We start from the raw sequence: 22,324 nt of genomic DNA, 5'->3' as shown, positions 1-22,324 counted from the left end.
TCAATTAAATTAATCAATCAAAAATATTATATTTCTACAATTCATGAAACTCTTTTCAAGATATTTATAAATTAAATTGTACCATAGTTTTTGTTTTTCCTTAAAATGGACTTATCCAAAAACAACTTTAAACTAAATTAATCAACCTCAACTCAATTAAAGTAACATTCAATCACTAAATTAATCTCTAATTTTAGGGTTACTTTATTTAAGAACAGATATTACTTAGATCAATAAATAAAATCTACTTTTACTGTGTTTTCTAATAGACCTTTTCCATAGCACGGAACATATTGATAGGTGTTCGACCGGTAAAAAATTATGCGCGTCTTTCGTACATGAAAATCAATGGAATATTAACTTACAGAATCTCCAAACCCGCTGGGCGCAGGGTTTTCTAGACATTCATGTTCGTTATCGTCGTCGGTTTCCAAATTTAACCCCATATATTAACCTAATCAAAGGAGAATCTGATCGGCTATAAAACATTGCATAATCATGCAAGGGCACATAAAATTTTTGGGTTTTCGATGAATTTTCCAGAAAGAGATACCCTTGGAATCCAGAGGGCAGCCATTGGTGAGTGTTTTTATAACTCTCGTGTGAAAAAGATAATGAGCGGCTCACCTGGTTCAGTTACAGAAAGAGAGAAATACAAGAGGAAATTAGTGAGAGTTTTAGCTGAATCCCCATTCATGCCGGACAGAAGAAAACGCCAGTTACTCAAAGAATGCAAGATTGAGATTATACCAGGCAAAACAGAGTACAAACTATTATACGATGCATTGATGGGCGATGAAGAGACATTCGAGAGATTGAAGCATTGGGTTGACAGCTCTTTTAAGAGCAAGAAGAAAAATTACATGGAACCCAAGGAAAGGCTGTCATATGACATTCATATAAATGTGGTTGATGGGCCAGCTGCAAGTAGTGAAGAAAGAAGGGTGAGTCGTGATGAAAGAGAAGGGATTCGCAAAGCTTTGGCGGAGCTTGAACCAGATGATGTACCAGAGCCTCAATTGAAAGCGCTTACCGATCTTGTATTACAATCTGGTGGTCAAGTCACTCCAGACGAGACGATTGAAGTTGATTTTGATAAAGTGAATGACGAAACTGTTTTGAAAATAGGAAGAATTCTAGCAGAGATCAAGTCTGCACCAACATCATAAAGGATGATAGGTCAGGATCGTACCCTAGATAAATTTGGGAAAATGAATATCTTTCAATTCAGGATCGTATCCTAAATAAATTTGGGAAAATGGATATCTTTCAATCCTTAAAATTGGACGAAGATATCCCTCAGTCCTTCAAATTCTCTGTGATGGCCTAGGTTACATACCTCTTGGCAGCCCTATTCCTAGGTCTGAATCTCCATAAAAAGAAAAGTTTATATAATCAAAGAGATTTTTGGATCTTTTGTTCTTAATAGTTTAATGGTTCTTCATAAGTTTATTAAAGATCAAGTATTGTTAAAATGGAAGTTATGTTGGTTAAATAAATGAATATTTGTATTATAAAAAAATTCAATTTTTGTACATTTATGAAAGATAGGTGGAAAATGTCACAATGATGTTCAGAATATCTATATTAATTTAAGTAAAAAATCTAAATAAGTATGTAGATAGATGTAAGATTATTAAGATAGATGGATGATAAGTGATATGATAAATACCTACTCGAATAGAAGAAGAATGATAGACTTGTGTGTGAAGAAAAAGATGTATAGTTGAATGATGGAAATGTAATGACATGGCATTAATGTATGTTGGAATTGATCAATATTTTTGTGGCATGTCATGGGTGGTACATTTAATTGTTGTTTGTAAGTTATTGTTACCTTCTTTGGTTCCACATTATACATTATTCATTGGCCTCTTATCCTTCTTCTTATTATGATTATAAGATATAAATAAAATATATAGAGAATATTTGGGCACAAAAAGGTTCAATTTTTCACTTGTGTGAACATAATCTATTTGATAAGGACTGCTAAGGGTTCTATTCAGTCTCTTGGGAGATAGGTTTTTGTGAACCATTCATTACTCACGAAACATGGGCCAATGAATTTGACTCAAAATGGAGTAGTACTAAGATGGATGACCTCACTGAAAGGCCCAATACTCCACCTTTGTGAGCATCACCTAAATGCAAATGAGTGCTATAATTTCTATTCATTCTCATAAGAAATAAGGTCTTCTGAATCACTACTCATGATATAAATTTCACTCAAAAAACTCCAAAGTTAAATCCCAATAACAGTATCATAATAGATCAAAGTGTACAAATTATGAATTAAATAGCTTTTGTACTGTTTCTACAAGAATCAGAAAACAACTCTAAATACTGATTTAAAACAAACAGAAGAAATCCTTCCAATAATAACAATTGTAACAGCGTAGATTCAACTTCCTAATACCCTAAAAGGAGATGTTATCATCCATAAAAGAAAGTGCTCTTCATAAACATTTACATCTGATTTTCATGTTTTAAAGAAAAGAGAATGTAATTAAAATATTTGAAATCTGTATATGCTCATTGCTAAACTATATAATTTAAAAATATGTCTATAAATTATCAGCATGCCAGTTTGAACTGTTGAAGCTTTTTCAACTTAGCTGCAACCCAAGTTCTTTATATCTCGTCATTTCTCTGTCCAATGACAGACATCAAGGCCAAGATGGAAGGAATTGAATACATAACAAATCTGCCCATTCTTCAAGCTCATAATGCAATTTCTTGTTTACTTTATTTGCAGTGTCGTCTGAACTTTGGATCATTTCACTCAATCACATTCCATGAAAAGCTAATTATTGAGCATGCCCAAATTCATGACAACGGCAACATAAGCATGCGACTATTTGATGCAGCTACCATACCGCTGCACACAGTCACCCCAATTATGTGAAATATAAAGTTCCCTTGGTATACTAAAACCAATGACATTTCTAAACGGAGGTAATATGTCACACTAAAATCAATCTGTTAAAAGTAAGGCTTATCAGTGCAGGCTCTTCCATGCACTTAGACTCCAGCAAGCAATGTCATTTCTCTCTTCAGGATAAGGAATGGCAAATGTATTGGGATGTTGAATCACATCATGATTGTAACAACATTTACATTCAACATAAAAACATTGGCAAAAGCAAAAAGGACATCCTCAGTGGCACAAAATCCAAACATTGAGACACTTTATAAGCCTGATTCTATGGATGTACTGGGACGGGAGCTTGATGACCCTGTCCTTTGGAACGAAGTGAGGTTGCCATTGACCTCAATCCATTAGTGATCTCTGTAAAATTAGGCCTTGCAGAAGGGTCAGCTGACCAACAACGCTCCATAAGTGACCTCCATGCAGGATCACATGAACTTGGAATAGGTGGGCGCAGTGTATTGTTGACTATACCTCCTGCAAAATCACAATGGCATATTGTGCTTAACAGTCAATATATTTGTTATATGTCTACACCAAATTCCATCTATATGCAATAAACAAAGCTCATGAAGCTCCCTGAACTAGGGTAAACACACTAATGAGCTAAAATGGATAGCATACCAATGATTGCTCCATAATGCATATTGGCATACGGCTCCTCTCCAGTAAGCAGCTCCCACATTACTATTCCAAATGAAAATACATCCACCTAAAACACAAAGCATTACTATTATGTGTGAAGAAATTTACTATGATCTCATACAAATGGAGAGAAGCATTTGGTCATCTCTACCTTTTCAGAAACCATATTGCTGCTGCCATTCAATAACTCAGGAGCCATCCATGGAAGGGTTCCCCGTACACCACCAGAAACTAGGGTCTGATGTTTAATTTTTGAAAGCCCTAAATCACCAACCTGCAGAAAATGGTATTGAGGTACAGGATTAGTTTTGTCATCATGAACTAAAATAATGGAGTATGCTCCAATCCAATAGGACAAAACAAAGACTAAAACTTCAATTGACTAGCTTAAAAATTTGACATGTCATGTCTCTGTTTGAAATAGGATTTAATAATAAATAAAAATTAAATGAGACTTTCGTTAAATAAAGAATAATAAGAGAGAATCTAATAAATAATTAATAATATATAAAAATATACATATAATAAGCATCTAACAAATAAAAATTTATAATTAAATGAATAATGATAATAAGATTGGTTAAAGTTTAGGGTGCGGTGTGTAAGAGACACACCCCAGCAACCCATCCCTTCATAATATATATAAGGATGTTCTTCATCAATTCAGAAAAAAGGAGGAACGGGGAAGGATTCCAGTCACTGATTTGAAGTGCCAGCAAAGACTGTCTGATAGTGCGCATTTATTGTAGAATTATCAAATATAGATGAATTAATGTATTGGCCATTATAATATATGAACTGGGATCATATGAAGAGCACAGCTACAGAATATCTATTGAATAATAGTCTTATGTTTGATATATCACATATGGGACAAGTACACAATAAGCATCATCAAGGAATGATCAAAGGTATCGTTTTTGTTTGATTCAACAACTGCTGCAAATATGTGGGGAGTGATTTGTTCTGGTCTTAATATACTGGCTCAAGCCGTCTGCAAGATCCCTGTGTTTCAAGTCCCACAGAGGTAGCACTATATGCTGGAGCAGAACATATTCATGCAAAGGAACCGCCAATCTGAAGGAGGGTGAAACAGAGGATGCAGATTAAAATAATTGAACACAAAAAATCAAGTGGAATACCAGACACATTAGTTACCCTTCAGTCTGAATATGCACTTAGCAATGATGATAAACTTGAATTTGAATATGAAACAGGGAACATGAATTTGCAGATGAACGGGTATACTTCTCGACCTGAGATCAGCAGTGACTTGAAAATTCAAAAGAAGTTTTTACTAAAATGGGTAGAAGAGGAAAATTTGATATTGAAAAGGATTAATGTGATATTTCATTCTTCGGCATTTAAAGGAAACTGGAGAGCTTTATAATCAAAATACTTGTTATAGAAGATATTGAAAAGAATAATATGAACGATCTTCAAAACCAAAGAACTACAAATTATAAGCAGGTAAGCCATAGAATCTGGCTCAGTTTGATGTCCAGACATAGTGCATCAAGGGTCAGGCTTAAGCTCAAACCCAAAGTTCCAGGAATGGTTGACACAGTATAGATGTATGTTCAGTAATAGCTTGAGTATGTGAATATAATCTGTATTTTCCTATTACTGTAACTTATAACCAGGGTTTGGAAGGGTTCGATAGATTTTTTAAAAGTAGGAAGGTGGAAATTTGACTGCTACAGCATATAAACTCATTCCAAAACCATTCAATGGGAATGGAGATGAAGAGAGGATATGTATATCTGAGACTGATTGTAAGAAAGTGATCAGACACAAATAAAATATACATATATACACAAATAGAATATATATATATTCTATTTGTGTCTGATCACTTTTATCAAGGTTGTATGGGTACTCGTACCCACACCCCTGGTAGTTGTACCCACGTACCCAAGTGCTGGATACACATATCCTAAGTACTGGGTACTCGGTGGAGAGCATCATAGCTAAGGACCTTGATTAAGATTTCTGATTTTTTTTGTGGTGTTTTGTTTGCGTATCAGCTGCTTGTTCATCAAGCTTAATTCAATACCTCATCAGTTTCAAACTTTGATACAAGATTGATTAACAATAAACTTTATCACTGTTCAAGTCAGAAGTTTATCATATACAATATGTCATTGTCATATGATTTATGATCTTCTTGTTCATGTTTAAAGTCTACCTTCTCTGTTATGCATCTAATGATTCATCATATACTATTATTACAAACATCTAGCAAATCTGAAACTGAAAACAATACATTACATTTGCAAACTTTATCACAGTTCTTGTTTTGAAAAACCATTGTCATGACTCATAATTTCAGATTTTCTATAAATATAAAAGTATAATTAAAAATAAAGTTTGACATACCCAAGTAAACCCGTCCCCTATTATGAAAAATAGTCGTACCCGTACCCCAAGTAGCCCCGTCCCCGTGCAACCTTGATATATATATATATATAGACACACACATCATTATTGCTGTCTTCTAGAAGGGGGCAATACATGAAATTATTCAATTTGATGCCAAATTGTAGAACAGTTGCCAAAGGAAACATGCATATTACAGGTGAAAGCCCACCGTAGCCAGTGATCAAACTGCAACCATTTTTACCTTGCATATAGGACGCTGAGCATCTCTCATGTTTACCAATAGGTTCTCGCATTTCAGGTCAAAGTGCACAATATTCTTGCCATGTAAATATTCCATTCCAAATGCAGCATCCATGGAAATTATTAGTCGCTTTCGCAGATCAATTACCCTGTATAAAAAGTAATATCTATTAGCATTTTTCGTCATGTAAGAGATCCAGCTCCTGTTGTTTGGAAGTGAAAGGTTAGGCTGTTCAAGGAACGCATATCAGACCTGTACCTATCCTTCCTTTGCAAGACCTGTTTGAGTGAGCCATTCACCATGTACTCTGTAACTGTTGCCAATGTCCCCCCCGGCCCATCTGGTACAACACCATAGAAGGCAACAACATTTGGATGATGCAATTGTGCAAGCATGTGAGCTTCCCTCCAGAAATCAGCCCTCTGAGAATTAAAAAACAGTCCATTTAGCCATACCCTTGACATCTGCACATTGTAATGGTTTAAGCAGACAGTGCAACTGTCCTGAGCTAAAAAGAATAGTTTTTCTTGAGGATTCTCACCAAACGCTCTTGCTCAGATGGTTTTCCCATGAAACAGCTATTTTTTATCCGTTTGATTGCCACATCTGTTCCCCTCCATTTGCCATGATATACTGTTCCAAAAGTGCCAGAACCAAGCTCCCGCAGTTCTTCGAGGTCGGCATATTTTATTGTCTAATCAAAAGGATGAGATTCTCATAATTACAACAAAAATATAGCAAACACTCATAGAATTGGATCAGAGCTCATAAGAGTATAAAATATCAACTAACCTGCAAGCCAAGATCACTAGCTTCTTTGATAACTATATCTGGTTCATCCATGCCTGATTCTATAGCCACAGGATCCTGCATATTTCAAAAGTTAACAAGGTTAATGCTGATTCTAATTGTGAAATATTTTGGCAGGAAGAATGATAACAAACTTACTGGTACCTCTAATATTGAATCTGAGATGGTAGCCATTTCATCTTCTGTCCCTTTTAAATGGTCTCTCTGAGAAGTATTTCCCTGTACGTTTTCACCTTTACTGGCTTGATCACATTCCTGCATCGACAGAGTTAGAGAACTACAAAGTGGTGGCTGAACAGATGCAGCAGGTAGATCCTTGCAAGCAATTTGCTCCTCTCCTCCAAGTTTATCTGCAATAGCTTAAGATCTCAGAAAGATTAAAATAGATATTGTCTTTTGCAAGATTTTAAATAGGAGTCCAAACAAGTATTCAAATCTCAAGAGGTGCAAAAAACACTTAATGAGAGATTGCTATTAGTACCTTCCACTTTAACATCTGACAAAGGCAAGGCTGGTGAAGATAGATCTTTACCAAATACATCCTTTATAGAGACCTCTTCCCGATAGGTTACCTTGTCTTCAACCTGAAGGCCAGTTGAAACAGAAATGTTGCTAATGGGAGAAAAATTGCTAGTAGTAATGGTCTGTGTACAAGAAGAGGATTCTGTAACCTTTCCAGTTGCCACATTTGAAGAAGAAACATCTTTCAGGAAGTCCATCATAGAATCATTTTCACTTTTCCCAACTGGTGATGTCACATCTCCATCCTTGACTCGACCAAGGGAGTTTCTATTTGAATTGATATCCCTTACTGCATGTCCACTATCATCATCAACTATCTGCTTTGCTGGAACCTGCAGCCCATATTGTGAACTCTCTGGCAATGTTACAGGCTCAGAAATAGGAATAGATTCTTTGTTTTTATTCGAAGACCTATTATTTGAAATGTCAACTGGAAGCATGAAAGACAGATGCCCACTGACATCAGCAGTTGTCATCTTGCCGAGTAATTGCTCCTGAGGCTGCTCAGCCATACAAATTAAATCACTAGGACTTTCATTATGCATAGCAGAGACAGGAATATTACTAGGCTCACTTATTTCACTTTTACTTACCAAAGGCGAAGTGTCCTGCAGTTTGACTTCCCCTAGCTCCAATGATTGTCTATGGACATTATGCAACATATCTACTTTCAGACAATCATCACCTCTGTTCTCATTCCACCACATTGTATTTATTTCAGAAGTGATAGACGGTTCACCTTCAGTATTAGGCACATAAGAATTCAAATTAACTTCTCTAAGTCTCTGCTCGATTGATTGATCAACACCAGATACTACAGATAATAAAGGAGTGGTATTCGACAACTGATCAGCCAGTACGGGCTCTTGTAAAGAATTTACTACTCTTACTTCTTGAATGTTGATTCCAGAACTTGGTACTGCAACTTCATTCATTATTGCAGTTCTCCTTGTTGCTTGCACTGGGTCTGGAAGAATGCCCAAAGCTTTCATGTCTCCCGCAGTAGGGATCTGTTTGAACTGATATGAAGTTGGTTCAAAAGATCCAACATTATCACTTTCTTCGTAAGTCTGATAAGAATCATTCAAACCTGAACTGGACAAACCATATGGGTCATCTGGAAGAAAAATCCCACTGGAAGTTGCACCAGGTTCTGTAAGATGCCTTCCTGATAAATCAATGCCACTCTCATCTTGTTCAGCTTCAGATTTTGCCATTCTCCCTGTTGAGGCAACATCAAAGTTCGGTTGCTGTGGAACATAATTACCTTCATCTTGTCTCTCATGGATATAAGGAGAAGATGGCTGTTGCACCATGTACTCCATTCCACTATGAGGAATTGCATAACCTTGTTGTCGGGAAATCACAGGCTGAAGGTGCCTTCTGTCAGTCATATCTTGATGATCTCCAGCAGAAATGACATTTTCATGCAAGAAACTTTCTCTAACATTTGAAGATGGTTGCCTTACTGACCCATTGGTGTGATGACTCTGAGATATCCCTTCATACAAGGAATGAAGTGACTTGGTACCTAGTTTCTGTGAAGCACCATCAGATTGTACAGTAGGCACCATTTGCTGTGGAAGTTTTTCTTCGGAATGAAACAGATGATCCTGATGCAGATCCTGCTGTCGAACAAATTGCTCATATCCTTGCCTTTGATACTGAGATGGAAGTGACATGGGATGAAGAGCTCTGATGGAAGGGTCATAATAATTATACCTTGTTCCATATGACGGCTGTTCCATAAGCGGAACATTTGGAGGGTGGTGCATCTGCAAGTGCTGTTGTCCAAACGACTGTTGATGTCCGATGAGGTGTGGTGATTGAGAAGCAGAAACTGGCTGCAGGCTGCCCATAGCAGAAGCCATATGGGCTTGGAGATGAGCAGCAGCAGGCTTGTCAGAATAAGAAACAGAGAACAAATCACTCTGCTGCTGTTGCTGTTCTTGTGCAGCATTCATGTATAGTCTCCCATCATGGATTAACTGCCAAGGGTTGCTTGGATGGGCCCCCTGAAGAGAATGCTGCTGAAATGGCTGCTGAGCAGGTCCACCCTCAGCATTAACATGTTGAATGTATCTGATATTTTGCGGACGTGAATCCATATGATGTTGCCAAAATGTGGAGGGTGCTGAATGCTGTGCAGCAGGAGGGTGTTGATCCAGAGAAGATAACAGCGTATCTGATCTACTATTCAACATGGAATGGGATACATCAAAATTCTCTTGCTGCCACTCTCTCCTAGACCCAGCATCCTTAATCTGAGGATCATTCTGAAAGGTGGCAACAGATGGCACAGGTCTCTTGTAATCTGGATCATGATAACCAGCCCCTCCATCTAGTTGTTGGAATGTAGAGTATGAATGACCGGCAACATTTGCTTGTTGTTCTGGGATAAAAAGTCCAGAACTAACCCCTAATCCAGACTGGTTGGAATGAGTGGGCACTGAGGAGAATACAGATGATGATGAAGCTGATGCTGTTAGGATAGGGAGTTTAGAAGTACCTTGCTTAGAAGAAACTGGTGAGCTTGGTGGTAGGGGACCTGAATTCACAGCATCCTGGGGCATTATTTTTATAGACAATGGCCCTGAAGCACCTCCCTGATCTGGCAGCATCGAGTTCAAATTATTTACAGCATCCAGACCAATCAAATTCTCCAAATTTAATGAAGATGCACTTGTCACATAGTCCTCATGTTTCCTGAAGCCTATCTCTGTTATCCCATTGACAGCATCTACATAACGCTGCTTTGATAATTTGTGATCATTCATTGAAGCGAGATGGGCTAGATCAGAATCAGATGAAGTAAAAAGAAAGAGTCTGAGCCTGGGTGATCCTTCGCCCGAACTTTCTAGAAGCCTCTTGTACTCATCCATCATATTCTCAAGATCCTCATCACAAGAAACAGAAACCAGAGCATCAAGATCCTCATTAGGCAGTTGATATTTCAGCATCACAACCAGATCATACACTTCCACCATCTTCTGCATGAGCTCCGAGTATCCAATACCCCTACTGACAGTGACAATTCGAGTCTCGCCACCTACATATCTTAAAGCACCATCGCTTGGCCTCGGCAAAATTTTGCCCCCAAAACTACACATGAGCTTCACCTTCTGAGAACCACCGGCATCATCTGTTGCCACCACTGAGGCTGAAGGATGAAGAAAGTCTGATTGGGGTACAGAGCCATCATCATAAATATAATCGTCATCAATCCCAATAGCAAAACCCTGTGATGCCCTGGGGTTCTCATTATTTAAGCCATGATAATCTCCCCCAAACTCTGCACTAAAATTGCCTCTCTCTGCTACATCGGAGATATTATTCCCTGATACGATTTGACCACCCATGCCCATCAATCCCCCCTCATAAGCATAACCCTGAATCCCCTCACTCTCAGGAATCTGGATTTTCCTCCCGCCACGCATCCAATACCCGCCAGGATTACTCTCAGTCCAGCCACCACCACTCAAGGGAGAAAACGCCATGGCAAACTCTTCCCCAGTCCTAACGCTGAGATCCACAGGGCGATACCTTTCGTTAAACCTAGAGCTGTTAACCATGGAAGAACCCATATCCTGAGAAGAAAAGGCCGGATCCCCGGCCATGGGTCTGGAAAAAATTCCCTCTTTAAATGGGGCTTTATTATAAACAGGCCCATCTGGTCCTATACCTAAACCTATTGATTTTTCCTCCATCACCTATTATACAAAAAAAAATTCAATCCATCCACACCCTTCTGAGAGTCTTTATTCATGAGAATTAGGGTAACAAAAATGAACACTGACAATTGGGTTCAGACCTTCTCAGCAATCAGTGACAACTAACACAAACCCACATGATAAAAGAGGCTTTGCTTGCAAGCTGGTTAAAACGATTCCAAAGTGTAAATTTTAATTATGGAAAAGTATCACACAAAAGTTATGCCATGACACATTCAACATGATCGTCGCCATTAATTTAGTGCTTTGAAACCTCACTAACACAAATCATCTTCTAGATACCTTATTGGTAAGCATAGTTTCACATTGGGGGTTTGATTATTCAGAAACTTTTTTTTCGCTTACCTGTTGTAATCTCCGGAGAAGAACAGATTTTTGAAATATTTTTTCACTGAAACATTTGGTGCAGTCCTCTTCTAGAGTCGCGAAGATGCAGCAGGCTGTCTGAGGTACTTCCTACCAAAATTTTATCTTAAGAGAAACAAGGCTGATGTACGACAACGTGGCGGGCCCAACAAGCATAGATTATGTTATTTAGCCTTTCCCGAAAGCGAAAATTGACATATTTTTCCAGATTTGTGAAGCGTTCTATGATTGAACGAGAAGAAATTAGGTAGTGAGGATTGGAAAGATCTAAGAATGCGCATCCTGCAATTCTTCGCTTCGTTTTAATCTAAACCTAGATTCCTATGTAATTAGCGTGTTAAATAATATACTCTATTTTTTGGTTGGTTTGTTTTTTTAACGTTGATGATTATAAAAATAATACAAATGAGCAGACTGTAATTTTCAGACATTATGTTTCTACAATCCTGTGTATGTAATTATATTGTTTAGGAATTTTGTTGTGTGTGTTTTTTAATCAATATTTTGGAATATATTATGTGGTCTATTATTAGGATGTTAAAGAGCAAAACTAAGTTGCCTCTGTGATCTATTGTTAGGATGTTATAGAGTAAATAGAATGCTTTGACAAACAAAATGTTTTAACAATCTGATTAGATACAGACAATTTAATTTGTTTTTATAGATTTGTTTACATTTAGATACTATTGTAGAGGGGAATTATGGGAATCAAAAAGTAACAACATGCAATTATTGATTTGATAAGCAAAATTAGATTTTCAGAGGAAAGAATGGTGTTGTTTTGTGTGAGAATAACTTTGTGTGATCTATTGTTAAGATGTTATAGGGTAAATAGAATGCTTTAACAAACAAAATATTTTAACAATTTGATTAGATACAGACAATTTAATTTGTTTTTATAGATTTGTTTATATTCAGATATTATTATAGAGGGGAATTATGGGAATCGAAAAGTAACAACATGCAATTATTGATTTGATAAGCAAAATTAGATTTTTAGAGGAAAGAATGGTGTTATTTTGTGTGGGAATAACTGTGTCATAAAACTTTATCATTCTATGAGTGCAATCTATATGGAGTGTAACAACTTAAAAACTTCACTTATATAGATACAACAAAATATAAATATTTTCTATTTAGTAAATATAATAATATAATGATGGATTACAAATCACAAATGTGACTCGAAATATTCATGCAAAAAATAGCACACAATCTAATGGAAAAATAATATGGTTACATGCAATTGAATTTATTTTTATAGATATTTTTCTCCAATTATTGGTTTGATGTGTAAAATTAGATTTTCAAAAGAAAAAATGGTGTTATTTTGTGTGAGAAATAACTTACGGTGTTATAATCAGTGGAAGTTAGATTATTTTGTATTACTTATTGAAATTAATTATTATTATGTGTTAAAGCTTGAGTATACTCGAACCAAATATAATTGAAAGTAAAAAATTAAATCTATTGATAAGAACTAATTTTCCATAAACATTTAATAGGCATCTGCATCAATAGACCGCATTATTAAAAGTACTTCTTCAATAGATCAATTTAAAAATTCAAAGATATTGGTCTTAAATATTTTTAACATACTATAAGTACATCAATTAACACTTATTTCATGATTAGAAGATTAGAGGAGACATATATTAATTATGTCATTTGCTCATGTAGCCTATTAATGTAAGCCTAGTGTTTGCCTATCATTTTCCCTTTTGAGTAGAGCAGTGTCTAAGATGGCTCTTTGTTTAGCTTAGTTTGGTACACTTGTTATTTATAACAAGTACCACATAGTGGCATGTACTTGCCATTAATTATAATTATAGTAAAAAAATATTTATAATAATTAAATTATAATATAATTTTGTTTGTGTTTTATGATACTACACTAATTAAAATAATAATATAATAATATAAATAAATGAGTCATGGACAAAATGAGGTTTTGCATTTGATTTTCTTATTTGAATATTTTGAATTTTTAAATATAATTAGGGTTTCTATTTAGAATTTATAATAGTACAATATAATTAGAGCAAAGGTGTTTCAAAATTTAGGATGATTGTGTTAAAAAAAGTAAAGTGTAGTGTTAGTATTTAGTAAAAAATATTGAATAGAGGTTAAATGTGGAGAAAACTAATAATTATATTAATTCAATATACGATTTGATTTTGTGCAAAATAACTTCACAATTTATATTAACCATGTTCTCTGTCATAAATTTTAGTCGAAAATATTGCAATATGTCTAGAAAATGGGCTCCTATAACACAAAATATATTCAACCAATCATAAAAATTTTATAAACTATAAAATTTACAAATTAATAGCAAAGCTTTAGAAATATTTCAATAATTAGAAAATCAATGTTTGTGATTGGTGGATTTATGTTAAACTAATTGAGTAATCTTGCAAAGTGAATGCAATAGTACTAGCCTATGGCAAGTACAATAACCAATTAATCTAGAAGAGAACATGGACCAGTATTAGTTGCAATGAAATCAAGGGTTGACAGAGATGGTCTTTACTATTTTTAGTAAGGTGCCCTAGTTAGCAATAAATGTAATTGGTTACCTATTGGTGAAGTCAGAGTAAAGAATGTTCTATCCCACATTTCTAAAAGTACAAGTATTCACCAACTAAAAAGTTATTTAACCAAGGTCATCCTTTCATTTGAGACATTTTATGAGATTATTGTATTAATGTTTTTTCTCCATAGTTGTTGAATTTATAATGATTGGTATTCCAAAATTGAATGACAATTGTATTTCAATATATTTTGTTGTTTAGGGCACTAAATCTCATATCCAAAGATTAAAGTTCATATGATGTATTGTACTCTCATAGTCTTTGTAATAGAATAATAAGGTTACAATTATAACTGAGCTAATATAAGATTTGTTCAGTGGTTTTATTTGTGCCTAGAAAATGCATATACAATGTTCATTGAAATATCCACATATAATAAGTGAATGTTGTATAGTAGTATGGTTGTATAGGTGTTTGTTTGAATGTAACTATTTTGAATATAAATCTAGAGCAATATTCTTCTTACTAGCATGCTACAATATATGAAGTGTTTTACATAATGTCTATAAAGAATTGGTGAATGTCTCAAACTAAGATTGCATGCCAAGTGTTTGTTATAATGTCTTTGCATTATAAGTGATTAGTTTAGAATCACCTTTATGGGAAAAAGTTAACTTTTGAATGTTACAATACATAAGCATTTGATGAATTTCTTGAAAGAACAAATGATAATATTGAATGTGCAAATGAGACAACTATTTGACCAAATGTCTATTTTGTAAAATTTTGAAATTTTGATGATATTTAAGTACAAATTTGGTAAGGATTCTTATAATGGTATCAAAGCATTACATGTATGCGAACTATTTGAGCAAATGTGTTGTGTGAAAGAACTAGTTAGAAGTTATAATCCATTGGGTCTATTACACTGGTATTGAAGTGGTTTATTGTCATCCTATTAGGAAAGTTTCTTACATTCAAAATAAAGGGTTAGTTTGATGCAGTTGTGGATGATGGGTTCTCAAGATGATGTTATAGTTGGCTATAGAGAGTACATTACACCCACATAACATGAGAAATGATCTTTCCTTTGGCTTCTATATGGAGTATCAAATGGATTTTGGTAAGCCAAAAAGAAAATCAAAGAATGTAAGAAGCCAAGTATTAAAAGCATGTTGAATAATATCTAATAAAAACTTATGCATTCACAACAAATATTAGTTCATAATTTGCAGCAGTATGAAGATTGCATGCAAAGGTTGACCCATAACAATTCTAATTTTTGTAACAAAAATCCTATTTCCTCATATCATCAGGTGATAGAAGCTATTTGACACAAGGATGATAGAATTTTAAAGCCTTGTAATGTTGGTGCTTCAATTTTGGGTATCAATGATGCATTGGTTGATGAAGATGTGTGCCTTAACAACTTTGATTTTTTAGATAAGACCTTAGAAAACAAGTTTGAAGAATAATTTTTTGGCATGTGATCCCAAGATTATGAGTTAGATGGTGATACAATTATACTGGAAGTAGAAGTGTATGAAGAGATTGTCAAAACAAAAACATCATCTTTACCAATTGAGACATCATTTGAGGTACATGACAATGGTACCTTAGTTATTTATGTATGCACTGATGATGGCACACATGATGTTTCTTATCATGAGGTGAGTGATGTAGTAACCTTATCACAATGCATATTTTGGGTTAGACTACTTGCATGTGAGTCATTAGTTGTAAATTCTTCATCATTTGGTTGGGCAACTTACAGTTAACAAAAAAATGATTTCTATACATCATTGAGCTCTTTCATGTTGCTCATCAAATGTTAGCTACATTTGGTTAGGGTGCTAGTGACCTTTCCTTAGTAGATTTTTGTGTACTTCAAGAAGTCATTTGAATAATGGAACATAATTATTTATAGTTATTGGTTGATAGGGACTATCTTCTCAAGTGGGATTGCACTTTCTATGATGCACTAAGGGAAACAGAGGAGGAGGTAGATGAGCTCGCCCATGAGCTAGAAGTAACTATAGATTAATTAAAGAGAGCCTATTTGGCCCTTCAAGAATTCTAGTCATGCTTGGAGGAGCTTATTATGGAGTTGAATTTGGCAAAATATTTACTAGCTATAGACAGTGCAATTTTATATAGTGACAATTTGTGATGGTCATATATCCATGTGTTTTAGTGGGGATGAAGCTATATCCATCATAGATATAAGTGCAGTATGTTAGGTTTAGGGTAAGTGCACCAAGATGGTGTGCAAAAAGGGGGGTATAAATGGACACTGTTTTCCTGAAATCAGGTAAACCTGATCTTGGAAGAGTCATATTAGGGTCTTGCAGTCAAAATATGAAAATGTGTAAAACACAAAAATCATAGTTCTCTTAATCTAGTTTCTAAACTACTAAGGTTTTTTAAAATGAGTAAGATTAGGAGGGTCAAACCTTGGGTGCATAGAAAAATGCTCCTATTTTTTAAAAAAAGAAAAACATAACATCATTGTTACTGTGGACTCCACAAAACATATAGTTATATTTAGTAATTTGAAAAACCCTTCGTTAGGATGATAGCTAAGAGTAAGATCTAGAAGTTGTGTATTTTTTCATAATTTTTTGAACTAGAGAAAAGGATTAATCTCATTTCATTTATTAAATTACCTCTAGTCCCTACTTAAGATTTCACTTTATGCACATGCATTCCCATTTAATAATTAAATATTAATTATTAAATGTCATTTACCTCTTAAGGTTTTCCTTTTAGGTTTTACGATCTCCTTCTATAAGGATTGATCCATTGTATATTTTTACTTATTTTGTTGGCTAATAATTCAATCTTGGATATTGCCACAGAAAATTCCTTGTACTTTTCTTCTCTCTTCTTCTTTGTGACAAGTTTTTTACATGCAAGTTTTTTTGGGCTTAGAATATTTGTTTTTCATCAAATCTTATATGGTATTAGAGTTGGATATGTTGCAACTTGCTCAAAACATTTGAAGGGATGAAGATCTATTGAAAATCTGATTGAAAAGATCATTGATGAAGAAGATTGATTGAAAGAGGGAGATTGTTGTTAAAAGAATGTTTTCAATCATTTTTTTGTCATTGATGTCAAACCTGCTATTTGTAGGAATGACAATTTTTTATAACATCCAAGTACTATCACTTAGTTGATTGATGAAGAGGATTTGATCAACATGATGTAACAAAAGCACCTAAAGGAAAGGTTGAGTTATGATATTGCAATGAAGTGCAAGGATCAGCTAAGACAATGATGAGATGATGTATTGGTAACATACTCAAAGATACAGAGGTTGGTCACACTCAGAAACATTATAAGTATAAGTTGTAACAAGGTTGACTACAAAGCTTAAACTAAGTTCATCAGTGGGTGTCAAGCAAGCTAGTTGAAGCAGAGCAAATTCTCAGTTGGAGCCAAGCATAAAAAAATCTAGTGTGTATTGAGTGAACTTCAGGTGCCAAGTGAAGTTCAAGTGCCAAGCAGAATAACAAGTGTTGAGCATCAGAAAATCTTAGTTAGTGCAGAGTGAATCAGATGTCAAGCATCAGTAAAACACAGTTGATGCCGAGTAACACAGTATGTGTCGAGCATCAAAATTTCAATAGTGTCGAGCTGCTACATTATTGGAAATGTCAAAGATTCACCAAATTTGAGCTGACAAAGTTGTTACCTTGAATTTTGTGAACCAGTTGGAGGATAAGGATGATGAGCTAGTGGCACAAAATTTTATGTAAACCATTTTTGAGCAATTACAAAAGGATTCTTCATGATGTTTCTAGAAGAAACATAATATGGGTTAGATTCAATGAATCCTACCTAATCCATACGAATTGAAATTAAAGGAGAGAAGAATCGAGCAAGAAAGGAACTCCAAGACTTCTATTTAAGGAGTCAAAAACCAAGAAGCAAGAGCTATTGGAGTGCCAAATTGCGAAGTGGTTAGAAGGGTGTCAAGGAGAAGATATCTAGGAGAAGGAAGAACAGAGCATAGAGACTCTACTTCGATAAGTGGTTAGAGAGAGATGATTGTACTGGCACATTGAGCATGAAGACTCAAGGAGACTAAGCTTGAAAGGAGGGCAACCTATTAGAGTTGCAAAGACTAAATGCCAAGCAATGTTATGAGCTAAGAAGTGATCTGAGATCCGTAAGTTGAGTTGTAAGCTGTAATCAGGTCAATACCCCTTATTGTTACTCTCTAGAAATTGTATCAGTTAGGATAAAGAAAAATCCTATGGACTTAGGTTGATTTAATAGCCATTTGTAAATCCTTTTACAAGGTGACATTCCAAGTGAATGTTCTAAAGTCCTCTAACTAGGCCCACTTCTAACAAGGTGGTTAAATCCTTTAACCAAGTCACATTTAACAGTGTGTTGTAAGTCTTTAACAAGGTAGGTCTTTTACAGGGCATCACTTCAGAAGAGTGAGAATTGAGTAGCATGTTATTGGTGGTTTTTTCCAAATTGGGTTTCCACGTAAATCACTGTGTTATGTGTTGATTTGCTTATGTGTTATGCTTGCATGTTGATTTATAGTAGCTTGTTGAATAGGAGAGTTAAAGCTTGAATGAATAAATGGTTGAATAGGCTCACTGCACTTAGTAAAAAGTTTGAATTGGACATATGGACCTTGAATAATTGATTCACCCCCCCTCTCAATTATTCTAAAAGCATTTCTAACAATTGGTATTAGAGCCATCTACTAATTTAGTTTCAAGGTACTAGAAGCAGGAAGATCAAGATGTCCAAGAGAGAAGTTCCCAAGCTCAACAAAGACAACTTCGTTGCATGGCAGAGTCTGATGAAATTGCACCTTGGATCAATAGGTGATTATGCAAAAACCTCCATTGGAATAGAGTATGTAGACCTAGCTGGACCTCTTACTGTAGATGATTTGAACAAAAGGAAGGAGCACAATCAAGCAATGTTGGAGGTTGCCTCTGCACTCAGTTATGTTGAATTTGATGATATCAAAGAATGTGACACTGCATTCGAGATGTGGAAAGCCCTAACAGATATTTATGGAGGAGATTAGAATGTTCAAAGAGGAAAAAGAGAAAGTCTCAGAGGAGAGTTTGATGACATGAAAATGGAGGAAGGTGAGAATGCTACTCAGTATGGATCCAGAATGAAAGAAGTGGTATGTGAAATAAGGAGTTTACGTAGTCAATTGGAAGAAGAGACTATCAATAACAAATACTTAAGGACCTTGCTCCCTATCTATGCTATTAGAGTTTCAGCCATCCAAGAGCTAAGGTGTGTACAAGGAAACACACTGACTTTTGAAGGAATAGTGGGAAGACTTACTGCATTTCAATTGTCCAACTTTGACAACTATAGACCTGAGAACCTTGAATTTTCTTTCAAGGTCAAGCTAACATTGAAGGATGTTGAGGAGGTTACATCAAACAAGAAGAGAAGAAAAGGAAAACATGCATCCAATGATAGCAACATAGATGAGGAAGATGTGGAACAGTTAGAAGCATTACTAGCTAGAAGATTCCATAGAGGTAAAGGTAAATTCAAAGGTAAGTTGCCTATCATTTGTTTTAATTGCAATGAGGTAGGTCATATTGCTACAATATGTACATAGAAGAAGAGTTAAAAAAAAGGAAACAAGTATAAGAACAAAAGCTCGAAGATGATAGCATAGATTACAAGGACAAAGGTAAAAGATGCTACATTGTTGAAGAAGATTCTGACGAGAATGATGATGAAGTAGTCTATGTGGCCATGAAGGATGAATTAGATGAGGGTGAAGCTACAACACTGGTAACCTATGTGAATAAGAATGACAAGTGGATCATAGACAATAGTTGCTCACATCACATGACAGGAGATAAAAGTAAGTTCATTACCTTTATTCAATATGATGGAAATGGTGTTAGATTTGGTAATGATGCTCCATGTCAAATCAAAGGAAAAGGTTCAATTAAACTTACAGAGAAAATATCATGTGATAATGCATACTATGTTGAAGGATTCAACTACAACTTTTTGAGTGTATCATAGTTAGGCAATGTAGATTGCAAAGTAGAATTTGGAAACGAATCTGCCAAGATCTATGACACTAATGGAAAACTGATAGGAAAAGGTGAACAAACTAAGAGTAACTTGTTCTACCTAGATATGGAAGATGCAACTTGTCTTGTTGTTAGACTTGATGATGTGTGGTTATGGCATAAAAGGTTGTGTCATGTTAACTTTGATAATCTAATTAGCATCAGCAAAAAGAGGAAAGTTAGAGGTTTGCCTAAACTAAAGAAGCCTGAAAATACAATGTGCAAACAATGTCAACCAAGGAAGATGACTCAGTCTAGTTTCAAAAGAAAAACATACACTTCCAAAGAAGTACTAGAGTTAGTCCATACAGACTTATGTGGTCCAATAGAAGTGCAAAGCCACCTAGGAGACAAATACATAATGCTATTTGTAGATGACTACTCCAGGATGATGCATTTAAAATGTTCAAGTGGTATTAGGCCAGAGTTGAGAAGGAAATAGGTAAGAGTCTGAAATGCCTAAGATCAAGCAAAGGAGGTGAGTTTACATCAAAGGAATTTGAGATATTCTGCAATGACAAAGGTATCAAAAGGAAAACATCAACACCAAGAACACCTCATAATGGTATTGCTGAAAGAAGGAATAAATCAGTAATAAACTATGCTAGAACCTTGATGATGGAGGAAAATGTTGCTCTAAAGTACTCGAGAGAAGCTATAAGTACTACTATTTACACCCTGAATAGAGTCCAAGTCAAGAAAGGTACAAATGCAACACCTTTTGAACTATGGTATGGTCACTCACCTCATTTAAAACATTTCAAAGTCTTTGGTTGTAAATGCTATATTTTTAAAGATACTAGAGATGGAAAGTTTGATGCAAAGAGCGATGAAGGCATATTTCTTGGATACTCCACTAGAAGCAAAGCATATAAGTATTAGAATACTAACACTAACAAGATTGTGGAGAGTGCAAATGTAAATTTTGATGAGCATGCAGAAGTCCAAATTGATGAGTCCAAGCAATCAGAAGATTATAGATCCTTTGTGTACTTCTATGAAGGAATGACTGTTGAAGATAATACTAATAATCAAGTTGGGAATCAGCAAAAAATTTCAGTATCAGCCGAGTCACAACTAGTGAATGCAGAGCTGCATTCAGAAGCCAAGTTGCAGAATGAAGAAAATGCACATTCTGATTCTGAAAATAGTCGACATGAAAGAAATGATGAAGTACTTCTGAAGCTGAAGATTCAAACATGGAAAGAAGGACAAAACCAAGGTTAGCCAAGTATGTGAGGAGACATCACCCTGCAAATCAAATCATTGGTGACAAGGATGCAAGACCAATGACAAGGAATAGACTAAGGAATGAATCATGTCTACTGAGCAAGGTTGAGCCCAAAATAGTGAAAGATGCACTACAAGATGATGACTGGTATAAAGCTATGGAAGAAGAGATAGACTAAATTGAGAAGAACAAAACTTGGACCCTAGTTCCTAGACTAGCTGATAAGAATGTAATTGGTACCAAATGAGTGTTTAGGAACAAACTTGATGAGAATGGTGAGATAACAAGAAACAAAGCCAAACTAGTTTGCAAAGGTTATGCACAAGAAGAAGGACTAGATTATGGGGAAACATTTGCCCTTGTTGCAAAAATGGAAGGAGTAAGAACATTACTTGCATATGCTGCTTACAAAGGTTTCAAAGTCTACCAAATGGATATGAAGTCTGCTTTTCTAAATGGTATACTGGAAGAGGAAGTTTACATTGAACAACTAGAGGAATTTGTTGATGACAACAACAAGGATATGGTTTGCAAATTGCATAATGCACTTTATGGTTTGAAGCAAGCACCTAGAGCATGGTATGAGAGACTACACAAATATCTTGTGAAGATTGGATTTGAGAGAACAGATGACAACAACAACTTGTACATCAAGGTAGAAAAAGGTAAAGATATTTTGATATCTGAAATCTTTGTTGATGATATAATATTTAGAGGAAAAGATGTTCCATGCAAAGATTTTGCTAATCAAGTGAAGCATGAGTTTGAATGTCAATGTTTGGAGAAATCAAGTTCTTTGTTGGATTGCAAGTATATCAATTGAAGCATGGCATATTTGTGACCC

The 22,324-nt window shown here is 35.2% G+C and overlaps 1 protein-coding gene across 8 annotated transcripts; it reads right to left on the bottom strand.

The window, feature by feature from the left end:
• Positions 1–2,548: 2,548 nt before the first annotated feature.
• Positions 2,549–11,704, bottom strand: LOC149537719 (RAF-like serine/threonine-protein kinase PRAF). 8 transcript variants are annotated; one of them, XM_089799097.1, is made up of 11 exons: positions 8,123–11,374; positions 7,679–8,029; positions 7,489–7,591; positions 7,152–7,357; positions 6,990–7,064; positions 6,739–6,891; positions 6,450–6,619; positions 6,198–6,345; positions 3,726–3,848; positions 3,554–3,641; positions 2,549–3,406 (listed from the first exon to the last, which is right to left on the bottom strand). In XM_089799097.1, the coding sequence occupies exons 1-11, from the start codon at positions 11,234–11,236 to the stop codon at positions 3,204–3,206; spliced, it is 4,734 nt and encodes a 1,577-aa protein (XP_089655223.1). In that variant the 5' UTR covers positions 11,237–11,374; the 3' UTR covers positions 2,549–3,203. The 8 variants fall into 8 exon arrangements, with proteins under 8 accessions (XP_089655223.1, XP_089655224.1, XP_089655220.1 ...); XM_089799098.1 differs by having other exon boundaries at positions 6,456–6,619; XM_089799094.1 differs by having other exon boundaries at positions 7,489–8,029; positions 8,123–11,704.
• Positions 11,705–22,324: the final 10,620 nt, after the last annotated feature.

The sequence above is a fragment of the Cupressus sempervirens genome, chromosome 9 (assembly GCF_028749045.1).
Source record: "Cupressus sempervirens isolate cs-2001-9-10 chromosome 9, ASM2874904v1, whole genome shotgun sequence".
Taxonomy (NCBI): domain Eukaryota; kingdom Viridiplantae; phylum Streptophyta; class Pinopsida; order Cupressales; family Cupressaceae; genus Cupressus; species Cupressus sempervirens.
The sequence above is the reverse complement of the archived record's forward strand: the minus strand, read 5'-3'. Positions and strand labels throughout refer to the sequence as shown.